The following is a 12,081-nucleotide window of genomic DNA, read 5'->3' as shown; positions in this document are numbered from 1 at the left end:
TTTCAATTGGATTGAGGTCTGGGCTTTGACTAGGCCATTCCAATACATTTTAAATGTTTTCCCTTAAACCACTCAAATGTTGCTTTAGCAGTATGCTTAGGGTCATTGTCCTGCTGGAAGTTGAACCTCCGTCCCAGTCTCAAATCTCTGGAAGACTGAAACAGGTTTCCCTCAAGAATTTCCCTGTATTTAGTGCCATCCATCATTCCTTCAATTCTGACCAGTTTCCCAGTCCCTGCAGATGAAAAACATCCCCACAGTGAAGCATGGTGGTGGCAGCATCATGCTGTGGGGATGTTTTTCATGGTGTTCTTGGGTTGATGAGAGGTGTTGGGTTTGCGCCAGACATAGCGTTTTCCTTGATGGCCAAAAAGCCATCTGACCAGAGTACCTTCTTCCATATGTTTGGGGAGTCTCCCACATGCCTTTTGGTGAACACCAAACATGTTTGCTTATTTTTTTCTTTAAGCAATGGCTTTTTTCTGGCCACTCTTCTGTAAAGCCCAGCTCTGTGGAGTGTACGGCTTAAAGTGGTCCTATGGACAGATACTCCAATCTCCGCTGTGGAGCTTTGCAGCTCCTTCAGGGTTATCTTTGGTCTCTTTGTTGCCTCTCTGATTAATGCCCACCTTGCCTGGTCCGTGAGTTTTAGTGGGCTGACCTCTCTTGGCAGGTTTGTAGTGGTGCCATATTCTTTCCAAAATTTTTTTTACAATGGATTTAATGGTGCTCTGTGGGATGTTTAAAGTTTCCGATATTTTTTTATAACCCAACCCTGATCTGTACTTCTCCACAACTTTATCCATGACCTGTTTGGAGAGCTCCTTGGTCTTCATCAGGGTTCTTCAATTCCGGTCCTGGAGGGCCGAAACACTTCTGTTTTTTATTTCTACCTGGTAGTTAATTGCACTCACCTGGTGTCCCAGATCTGAATTAGCCCCTGATTAGAAGGAGAGGATGAAAAACAGAGATGTTTCGGCCCTCCAGGACCGGAATTGAAGAACCCTGGTCTTCATGGTGCTGCTTGCTTGGTGGTGCCCCTTGCTTAGTGGTGTTGCAGACTCTGGGGCATTTCAGAACAGGTGTATGTATACTGAGATCATGTGACACTTAGATTGCACACAGATGGACTTTATTTAACTAATTATGTGACTTCTGAAGGTAATTGGTTGCACCAGATCTTATTTAGGGCCTTCATAGCAAAGGGGGTGAATACATATGCACGCACCACTTTTCCATTATTTATTTCTTAGAATTTTTTGAAACAAGTTTTTTTTAATTTTTTTTCACTTCACCAATTTGGACTATTTTGTGTATGTCCATTACATGAAATCCAAATAAAATCCATTTAAATTACAGGTTGTAATGCAACAAAATAGGAAAAACTCCAAGGGGGATGAATATTTTTGCAAGGCAATGTATTGTTATGTTCACCTAGAGTGCTCAATTATTTATTCAAATATATTTTACGGTCATATAGAGTCTTTGACTAGTGCACAGAATACACATTTCCGATGTATGTCTTTACAAGAATTGACGATTGTATTCCTACGTGAATCCAATTAATTATTTGTTTTTTATGGTAGGGTATGAAAGGTCCTCCTGGGAACATTGGTAAACCAGGTCCGATGGTAAGACAACCAGACGTATCTCATTATCTACTGTGTATGAAATTCATAGAATAACTGGAGTTGCTACTAGCATATTACAGCTTTTCAGCAATTCATAAATTAAACTTTTCTGGTTTTATGCTTGCAGGGTCCGTTAGGTATCAATGGTCCTCCAGGATATCCAGGAATTCCAGGAATGAAGGCAAGTAGAACATAAAGTATTCAAGCCATGTTCAAATCTACGTGATATAAATAGTGACTTCGGAGGTTGTATATGTAATGTTGTATACAGCATGTTGTATATGTAACCTAATAACAGATATAGCTAGCTAATAAGGTAATGCAGGTCTATATACATAAAATGGACTCATTGAGGATTTCTGTTTCTACTCTCCAGGGCCAACCAGGTGCCACAGGAGTGCGGGGCCCTGAGGGGCAACAGGGCCAGAGGGGTGAGACAGGACACCAAGGCAGGGCAGGGGCAACTGGCCTACAAGTACGGCTCTTATTTCTAACACCTGCTCTATTTATTAAAGGTCCAATGCAGCCATTTTTATCAATTTAAGTACCTTACTGTGATTTTTTTTTCACTGAAAATGGTCAAAAAGAAACAAAAATAGCTTCTAGCAAAGAGTAATTTCTCAATTTTGCTAGGACTGTCTCGGAGTGGTCTGAGTAGGGAGGGGAAAACTGAAAACTAGCTGTTATTGGCAGAGAGGTTTGGAACTCTCTTTCATATTGGTCTATCTACTAATGATGGTGATGTCACCAGGCAGACCAAAACTCCATCCCATCAAAACAGGCAGAAATTTCAGGCGGTCTTTTCAAACAGCTCTTTACACTAAAAGGCATTATCATGATTTTCACAATTTCACAGTATTATTCCAACCTCATAGTGTGAAAATATATATAAAACACAGGAAAATCACGTTTTTGACAGCACTGGGCCTTTAACATGCTTATATGGTGCAATGCATTATGGTAATGCACATAAGACTTGATTAATATGACATATTTGCAATTTCTAGGGTCCTTCAGGAACTGACGGTGGCCCAGGTACTAAGGGTCCAGTGGTATGTATATTATCATTAATCTAGTACTCCTAATTTCCCATTAAATAATTTGTTGTTAAACATAATTGTAATTTCAAATAGTATACCTAAAGTATTTAAAGACGTATATGATCAAGATTGAGGTGTATTGAGAGATGCTCCTGTTGTTTTGTAGGGTAGCATGGGTGTACAGGGTCCCGGGGGTCACCTGGGACCCCATGGTCCACCAGGACCTCAGGGAAGCACTGGACAGCCTGGGATCAAAGGTCAACTGGTAATGTTGCGTCTGTTTACTTTGGATAAAAGTATTTTTTTTTCTGCTCATGCGAGGTCCAGACATTCATGTACCTTATACATGTATAAATACACTGTCAATGTTATGACATGCACGCTCTAGACATAAACATCGCTCGGTGTTACTTTGACCTTTACCGAAGCATACACGACATGGCCCAGAGCGCCTTCTAAGCAATGTACCATTACTGCAAAATAGTTGTTTTGACTGTTTGACAAGGGGATGGGAATATTGTTTTTCATTTTTTTGATGCATTATCTATAATAAAATGTGACTTGTGATATACTTATGCCTCTCACATTTTTGTTTCAGGGAGATGTTGGTGTACCTGGGTACAAAGGAGAGGCCGGACCCAAAGGAGAATCTGTAAGCCCAAATAATGTGACCTTTCACAGAGAACATGTACTGTATTTATTATTTTATACACAGGGCTTGTTATATTGTACAATAATGTACATTATTCCACATTGGATGAAAGAGAGACACTGTCATAGCTGGGACAGAGTGTATTGAGATGGTTGGATGTCAAGTGTATTTGAAATAAAGTTTGTTTTGACTCCTAGGGTCCCCCTGGTTCCCAAGGTGTGATTGGGCCCCAGGGCGAGGAGGGAAAGAGAGGAACTCGGGGTGACTCTGGTTCGTTAGGACCACCGGGTCCTGTTGGTGAGCGGGTGAGTCTACCGTTAAGTCTATTACTGAACACCTCTACATTATAAGGATTTAGGTCAGTGACTGTAAATTCAGACTTCTCAGGATGGATTTCAGCCCTCCATTCTCATTTACCTCAGTTCATCCTCCATGGATATGTCCTCAACCCTGTGCAGGAAAAATGTATATTGTTTCATAGGTTGTAATCTTGGTACCTGTATATCCTATGTGTCTGTATTTCAGGGGTCTCCTGGTAACAGAGGTTTTCCCGGTGCTGATGGATTACCTGGACCTAAGGTACAGACAGATGATCAGAGATCTATTACAGTTAAAACTGGTGGTCATTAGAGTGGATTCTCAGGACTAGACCCCCAGCCCAAACCTAATTCACTATACTGTTTCTCCTGAAGGGTGCTCAAGGAGATCGTGGACCTTCTGGCATATCTGGCCCTAAAGGTTCAGGAGGAGATCCCGGGCGCACTGGCGAACCTGGCCTCCCAGGCGCAAGGGTAATGTGAAGACATCATTCTAGCTTTCCAAGATTCCCTCATTTACTTATATCCCATATCTATATCTCAAAACCCAACGATGCTGATGGGAATCTGTCTTGGTGTGTCACATACTGTGGATCTTTGTTTCTGACCTTGTCTGTTGTTTTATAGGGTCTGACAGGCACCCCAGGAGTCCAGGGAGCCGAGGGCAAGCCAGGACCACTGGTAAGGTTGACCATAGGTGGATAAAAAGAGTGTTTGCACACATCCAACTTAATACAACTTTTTAAAAAACAGCAGAGAAAAAGGTCATGCACTCAGTGATTGCCACAGCTCCAACAAGTGTTCTAAATTATTTCACTGATATACCTACAAGGTTTAGACCGACAGGGTCTATTTGTCAGTTGATCAGTACCTCTTTTCGAGGTTTGACCATTGGCATCAGATGTCGTAACACTGAATGAACAGCAAGAGGTAAGAGTTGTGCTTGTGTCCTCTGTCTGAAGGGCCCAGCAGGAGAAGATGGCCGCCCAGGACCAGCAGGGTCTATTGGAACCAGAGGTCCTGCAGGAACCATGGGAACACCTGGACCAAAGGGCTTTAACGTAAGGAACTTTGAAAGTTCTAACCTTCTCAGCATGTCTTGCTATCAAACTTGTCCTATCTCCTCATGACCTCTTGAATGACCCCTTGTCTTTTCAACCCAAAGGGAGATCCAGGGAAGACAGGTGAACAAGGATCTGCGGGAGTGGCAGGACAAAGAGTGAGTGTCTTTGTCAATGAGCACTAAATGACCTCTGTGAGGACCATCACTAATGATGACTTCCTTTCTAGGGTCCTCCTGGGAAAGATGGGGAGGTTGGCCCTGCAGGTCCCGCTGGCCCTCCGGTAAGTCACCTGTTTGGCTCTGATTATCATGACTAATCATGACTGATTATCTAGTAGCATTGTGGTATAGACATTGCCCATCTCATTTCAAGGTATGCTGTATCACAATATACTCATCTTGATGAACGATTGCGTGAACATGTTCTGTAAACTGTTTGGAAAGAGTTCTAATGATTCATTCTTTGTCTGAAGGGTGTTGCTGGTGACAGAGGAGAAATGGGACCTCCCGGTGTGAACGGCTTCCAGGTGGGTTATCATACATTTTTTACCAATGGCATTAAGAACGGTGAACTAGCTAGCAACGGCTGATTACTGAAAGTGTCAGCAAAGCTTGTAATTTATATGGGATTGAACCAACTGCGCGCTGTTATCGTCATCTGAAGTGTATATGCTGTTGTGTTTTAGGGATTACCTGGACCTCCAGGCCCCCCCGGAGAGTCAGGAAAACCAGGTGATCTGGTGAGTTTGATGAACAATATACAGTACATGCCATTTACCAGACTATTTTATCCAAAGTGATTACAGTCATGCATGCATACATTTTATGCATAGGTGACCCCAGCGGGGAATCGAACCCACAATCCTGACGTTGCAAGCTCCATGCTCTAGCAACTGAGCATATGCACAGTCTGAGTTAGCTGAAGTATATCTCTAATAAGATAAATAGATCCTCTATTTTATGGGATGCAATCCTCATTGTATGACATCATGACGATGGAGAACGACTTTCTTTGTTTTGTTTAGGGTATACCCGGAGAAGGAGGTGCTGTGGGTCAAATTGGACCAAGGGTACGTATACCATCTTACTAATACAAATATATATTGAACATACTGGATATACCATGTTGTATTGCACCAGACACACATGCATTATATGTGTCTATTGTGTGACTCACAGCTGTTTTGTGTTAAACAGGGAGAGCGTGGAATCCCAGGAGAGAGAGGAGAACTCGGACCTCACGGTCTAGCTGGACCCAAGGGAATCCCGGGAGCACCAGGACCCGATGGACCAAAGGTATTTGTTGTCCATGCATAGAGATGTAATATGGAACCTCAATGGAGGATTATTGTGTATTGGATCTTTGAAGCCGCAAATATGAATCTGATCCCGTTGCTTTTTTTCTCCATAGGGTAGTCCTGGTCCTCACGGTGGAGTTGGTGACCTAGGGCCTCCTGGTCTTCAGGGGATGCCTGGTGAGAGAGGGATCTCTGGTCCTCCTGGGCCTAAAGGTGACAGAGTAAGTATTCACACACTGCTTCATTACCTCCTTATCTTATAATATCCTGTCTCCTTACCTTATAATATCCTGTCTAGGGAGACGGTGTATTCACCCTCCTTATCTTATAATATTCTGTCTAGGGAGACGGTGTATTCATCTCCTTATCTTACAATATCCTGTCTAGGGAGATTGTGTACAGCTGTCTGTGTATCATTGTTTCTGTCTACTGAATGTGTATGATTGTTTTCTACTGTGATTTGTGTGGACCCCAGGGAGAGTACAGTAGCTGTTGGTAGTTAATGGGGGTCGAAGTAAACACTTAAATAATTCTGATAACATAAGAATAGTATTAACCGTCTGATTTTGACATGTGACATTCTCCATCATTGTAGGGGACAGGTGGAGAGAAGGGATCAGAAGGTACACCAGGAAACGATGGCGCAAGAGTGAGTCGAATTTATACCTGCATTTTATCTTTGGCTTTGATGCAACACAAAGAGGCATTGTGTTATCTCTTATTTTGGCCTAAGACAAATAGCTTTGTGCTTTGATCATGTGAAGACCGATACCATATGTTCTTATTTGAAAGGTGCAAGCCCCAGGTGCAAACCCAGCTAATTCAAACAGTTGGCGAGCACTGCTGGCACGCAGTGATTGTGTCAGAACAGGAAAAGTTATCTGTACTGTAGGGTTGTAAAACAAAAAAAAAGACACTTCTTTATAAAGGATGAGTTATTCTACAGGGGAGTGTTGGATAGGAGTCAGCTCGGAAACATGTAGCTGCATGTTCTGTCAGAGCAATGTGCCTGCTCAATTAATTGCAGGAGTCAAAAAATTGATGAATGTATTTCCTCTAACAAGACCTTTTCTCACCACAGGGTCTTCCTGGTCCTCTTGGCCCACCCGGACCCCACGGACCCAGCGGTGAAAAGGTAAAGACATATTTTGCCAATAGCTAGAATCATTAGTTAGTGAATCTTTTGTTGTGACACCAGAACAACTAGATCTTGTAATTGCAGGGAGAAGCTGGACCTAAAGGCCCTCCCGGGCCTCATGGATCAAGAGCGATGCCTGTGAGTGGACAACCGAACGTTCAGTATAAAACAGTGACACGTTTACCTGGAAATGATCATATCAGGTGTTATTGCATAATGATCTGTTTTGTATTCTTTTCCACCAGGGAAACCGTGGTGAACCTGGCCCTATTGGTCCTGTTGGGTTTGGTGGACCACCCGTAAGTTATTCTTAATGATTCTAAACCCATGATGCCTATGAGATGACATTAAACTGATTGTCTTAGCGTCATACTAATAACAATAGTAGCAATAATAATAATACATTACATTTGTAGAGCGCTTTTCATTTACAGACGTAAATCACAAAGCGATCATAACGATTCATGTCACACTGTATATCATGTATCGTGTTATATTTAAGTGATAATGCCCGAGAAGCCAGTGTTTGGAGGATATATTGGCATGGGTGTTGTTAGCACCCAAACCAATATTTTTTGGTTTGGATATATTGGCAAACCGTGCCAATATATCCTCCAAACACCGGCTTCGAGGGCATTATCACTTTTATACAACATATTCAAATAATGATTGACATATTCTCATAAAACATTTTTATTTTTATGAATTTATTCATACTATTTCATCCTTCCACAAGCCGGCTGGTCGTTCGTTCTATCAGTTCGGTATCTATGGGCGCGACCCAGTCATTCGTTCTAAATGTTCCATTGCTATACTGGCTGGCAACGTTCTTATCCCTTGCTTGCTAGCTAGCCAACTACAGCTAATTTACAGTCATGTCAAAAAGTGCAGCCAGACGAAAAGCAAAGTAGCTGCATTTGCATTTGTTTAAGCTGTTTTCTAGTGACATTTATTTGGATACATCCATAACAATAAGCTAATGAGGCGCGATTTCGCCTGGCATAGAAAATGTGCTCACTCATCAGGACACTGTTGTTCAGAGGAGCTAGCCAACAACACAGCTAACATAATCACTTCAAACTGAAGCTGGAAAGACTGCAAACAAGCTGCACTTCATTTTGTTTTACCTTTTTTCAATTGACATTTCTTTGTATACATCCATAATAATTATTCCAGCTGATTCATGATTTCGCCTGAGAAACGCTGCCTGCCTGTCTGTCTCATTCCAACTCCCGACACGTTCATGACTATGGGACAGCTGGAGATCCAATTTGAATATTGAAACAATGTTGCAAATGTCGGAGAGACAGACAGCAAGGTTTATACAAATCTCCGCTGTTGAAAACTACATTTAAGTCTAAAAGAAATGTGAGCTAATGTCTAGATGCTTTTTACAGTGGAGATCAAGTTTATAAAGTGCCTGGCTGCGCTGATGAGACAGTGGATTGCACAGTCAGATGGAACAGAGTAAATAGGCTTTTTAATGTCATAGATTTAGCCGGTGGTAATCCTGAATGCTGATTGGTAACACCGGCTGGAATGCGGTTTTAACCAATCAGCATTCAGGATTAGACCCACCCGTTGTATAAAGCATATTGTTGTGTTGTCTTGTAAGAAAAGTAGTTCCTTTGGGATGTTTCCTGCTCTTATGCTAATTGTCTTATTATCCTCATACAGGGTCCTGATGGTCAACCAGGAGTCAAGGGGGAGCCCGGAGAGCCAGGTCAGAAGGGTGACGCTGGTTCTCCAGGGCCTCAGGGCTTGGCTGGATCCCACGGACCTCCTGTGAGTTAACATGCTACATTATCTTGTGCTAAATTGTCGCACACAGACAACAGAACAGGAGGAACGATCTCATACAACAATCTTCATCTCTCCGTAGGGTATTGTTGGTGTGGCCGGACTGAAGGGTGGCAGAGGAACCCAGGGTGCACCTGTAAGTTCATGTTTTGTATTTTGATCAGTCTCTGGGGACTTTGACAGGATTGTGTCCAGGTATTGACACATACAGTTCAGAGAGTATATGAACATGTAATGAACAGTAACCATGTGGATCTTCTCATCTTCTCACTCGTAGGGCCCCACTGGTTTCCCTGGATCTGCAGGCAGGGTTGGACCACCAGGCTCAACTGTAAGTAATCATCAAACCACTTTTGGATAGATTGGTTAAATGTACCAATTCGGAAGTAGCCAACGGCTATCATGTCAATAAGCCACTGGCATTGAATACTTTAATGATAACCACTGACCAGCTATTGTGAACGCACTTCACATTATTCTCAGAGAGATAAACAACAACAACAAAATATCATCAAATTATCTTTGTGCAGGGTCCCGTTGGAGAGGCCGGACCCCTTGGTCTCCCTGGGAAGGAGGGTCCTCCTGGCCTTCGTGGAGAGAACGGATCCCCTGGGAGACAAGGAGAAAGAGGTCCCCCAGGACCAGCCGGAGGCCCAGGAGACAAGGGAGACTCTGGAGAGGACGGACCCACGGTAAACTATCAAGCGTTGCTGAATAATAATGTTTCTCAATTGGTTCCTGGGAGAATCTCAGGGGATGCACATCACTAAGCCCTTGATAAGTTAAATTGGGTGTATTCATACAGGGCTAGAACAAAAATGTAAACCTCAGGAATTGATTGGACATTATAAACTGGGTGGTTCGAGCCCTGAATGCTGATTGGCTGACAGTCGTGGTATATCAGACCGTCTATCGCGGGTATGACAAAACATATATTTTTATTGCTCCAGTTGTGTTGGTAACCAGTTTATAACAGCAATAAGGCACCTCAGGGGTTTGTGGTATATGGCCAATATACCACGGCTAAGGGCTGTATCCTGTAGCCGTGGTATATTGGCCATATACCACAACCCCTCGTGCCTTATTGCTTAATTAACACATTGTTGTATAATACAGTTTATCCACTCCATTCAGTCAGGATATGCATTGAAATAAGAAAAATAATTCTCAACCAAAGTATCAGAAAAATGAATGAACTGAATTACAAGTTCGAGTCGTGTTGAATTGGATTGACCACAACCCTTGTACAGTACAATATCCAGTCAATGTAAACCCCAACTGGATTTGTTTCCACAGGGTCCTGATGGACCTCCAGGTCCTGCCGGAACAACAGGACAGAGAGGCATTGTGGGCCTTCCTGGTCAGAGGGGAGAGCGTGGAATGCTGGGACTTCCAGGACCAGCGGTATGTATTGATTTGGATCCCACGTGTGGCCACAATCTGAACTGCTTTCACTTTGCATGTTACAGTGCCCCTCATGGTTCCATTGTCCCTGTGGTGTCTGTAGGGTCCTCCAGGGAAACAGGGGACTGCAGGACCTGGGGGAGACAAAGGCCCCCCTGGCCCGCTCGGTTCTCCTGGTGCCAACGGACCCCGTGGCGATCCTGGTCCCGATGTAAGTTGCCCCTTACACTTTTTGTCTTAACAAAACCAGTCACCATTTGAGTCCGGATTCAGGATCATAGGCGTTTGACGCTATTTCCTACTTCACAGTAGGGCCGTTTAAAAAAGAAAATGCAGAAATGCCTTCTTGAACATATGAACTTTCATGTGCCTTAATTACAAACTTAATAATAGATTATGTTTGTAATTATGAGCCTAGTTTAGCCAAGGAGAAAGCACTGAGCTACAGTAGGGATCAAAGTCAGGATCCATGACTGGTTGAGATAATGGACGGGAGTGAATAGAGAGACTACTTCCTGGAGGACAACGCCATGCTCACTCAGGCCTTTCCATGTGGATTCTTAAAGAGATGGGTGGGGCTAAGGCTTAAGAGGGTGTGTATGATGCTAAATGGGCATAAACAAAGAAGAGCTCTCTAGAAAACTGTCACGGATTCAGCCGAGGCTGCTCCTCCTCCTTGCTCGGGCAGGCTTCGGCGTTCGTCGTCCCCGGAGTACTAGCTGCTACCGATCTATGTTTCGGTGTTTGTCTAGATTGGTCTGTATTGTTTCCACCTGTGTCCCATTAGTGTTGATTGTATTCCCTTTAAAAAAACCCTGTCTCTCATTTGTTTGTTGTGTGTGATTGTTCTCTGTTAGGTCGGCAGTGCTGTGGTATGCTAGTGTTGTTCCTCCCTGTTTGGAGGTTTTGTTGTTTTGTACTTTCATTTACTGTGTTTAGTAAAGTACGTCTGCCAGTCGCTCGGTGTCCTGCGCTTGACTTCGTTTTCCGCATACACGTCAAACCTGACAAAAACAAGTTTATCCAATTTTAAAGAAGCATAACTTCTCTTGTATGGAGTGTATGGAGTATACAGTAGTTAATCACAATATCTTATTTTTCTCCAGGGTCCTGCTGGTTCTGATGGGCCCCCAGGCAAAGTTGGAGTCATTGGTCAAAGGGTAGGAAGGAGCTGAACACTTCCTGTTCAATACTGTGTCCAGAATGTCTCCCATTGTTTACTGTGCTTGACCCAACTCAACTGTGTTGTAACAGCAAGACAAATTATTTTCCACCTTTTGAGGCGTGGCAATGAAATGGTTCTGGTTCTGATGACTTCCACAGGGAGACAGAGGGGACCATGGTCCAGAGGGTCTGATCGGGACCCCGGGACTACCCGGAACTCCTGGTCCAGTCGGTGCCACCGGTGGTTCTGGAAAGAGAGGAGACGCAGTACGTAATGCCCTTTTCATTAACGTTGGACTTTCCCTGTCAATACATGAGCATCCCAAGATGAGATAAGATGGGAAAAGGAAAGGGTCACGGTAATGTGTACATGTTACTGAATTAATTAATTAATTAATGGAATGAATGAAATTAAATGAATTAATGAATGGAATTAATGAATGTCAAATCGCCACATAAACACACATTACAATAATTAACTGGGATAATTCAGTGATAATTATTCTTCTGGTGTTCTCTGCAGTGTGTCGCATAAAGAGTGAAAAAATAAATAAACAAATTATAATAATACAAA

The 12,081-nt window shown here is 43.0% G+C and overlaps 1 protein-coding gene across 1 annotated transcript in view; it reads left to right on the top strand.

Moving 5' to 3' along the window:
* LOC311143630 (uncharacterized protein) overlaps window positions 1-12,081 on the top strand; it is a 58,719-nt gene that overhangs the window by 38,062 nt on the left and 8,576 nt on the right. Inside the window, exons 16-45 of the mRNA XM_084179495.1 lie at window positions 1,587-1,631; window positions 1,759-1,812; window positions 2,008-2,106; window positions 2,639-2,683; window positions 2,838-2,936; window positions 3,270-3,323; window positions 3,521-3,628; window positions 3,849-3,902; window positions 4,016-4,114; window positions 4,268-4,321; window positions 4,603-4,701; window positions 4,806-4,859; window positions 4,931-4,984; window positions 5,177-5,230; window positions 5,390-5,443; window positions 5,729-5,773; window positions 5,901-5,999; window positions 6,115-6,222; window positions 6,597-6,650; window positions 7,083-7,136; window positions 7,224-7,277; window positions 7,385-7,438; window positions 8,817-8,924; window positions 9,022-9,075; window positions 9,217-9,270; window positions 9,470-9,631; window positions 10,236-10,343; window positions 10,447-10,554; window positions 11,450-11,503; window positions 11,667-11,774. Of these exons, the coding sequence (XP_084035621.1) occupies window positions 1,587-1,631; window positions 1,759-1,812; window positions 2,008-2,106; window positions 2,639-2,683; window positions 2,838-2,936; window positions 3,270-3,323; window positions 3,521-3,628; window positions 3,849-3,902; window positions 4,016-4,114; window positions 4,268-4,321; window positions 4,603-4,701; window positions 4,806-4,859; window positions 4,931-4,984; window positions 5,177-5,230; window positions 5,390-5,443; window positions 5,729-5,773; window positions 5,901-5,999; window positions 6,115-6,222; window positions 6,597-6,650; window positions 7,083-7,136; window positions 7,224-7,277; window positions 7,385-7,438; window positions 8,817-8,924; window positions 9,022-9,075; window positions 9,217-9,270; window positions 9,470-9,631; window positions 10,236-10,343; window positions 10,447-10,554; window positions 11,450-11,503; window positions 11,667-11,774 (2,250 nt within the window). The remainder of the gene's footprint in view (window positions 1-1,586; window positions 1,632-1,758; window positions 1,813-2,007; window positions 2,107-2,638; window positions 2,684-2,837; window positions 2,937-3,269; window positions 3,324-3,520; window positions 3,629-3,848; window positions 3,903-4,015; window positions 4,115-4,267; window positions 4,322-4,602; window positions 4,702-4,805; window positions 4,860-4,930; window positions 4,985-5,176; window positions 5,231-5,389; window positions 5,444-5,728; window positions 5,774-5,900; window positions 6,000-6,114; window positions 6,223-6,596; window positions 6,651-7,082; window positions 7,137-7,223; window positions 7,278-7,384; window positions 7,439-8,816; window positions 8,925-9,021; window positions 9,076-9,216; window positions 9,271-9,469; window positions 9,632-10,235; window positions 10,344-10,446; window positions 10,555-11,449; window positions 11,504-11,666; window positions 11,775-12,081) is intronic.

Source organism: Coregonus lavaretus, assembly GCF_964263955.1.
Source record: "Coregonus lavaretus genome assembly, chromosome: 16".
NCBI lineage: Eukaryota > Metazoa > Chordata > Actinopteri > Salmoniformes > Salmonidae > Coregonus > Coregonus lavaretus.
Note: the sequence above shows the minus strand (reverse complement) of the source record. Positions and strands in the feature narration are given on the sequence as shown.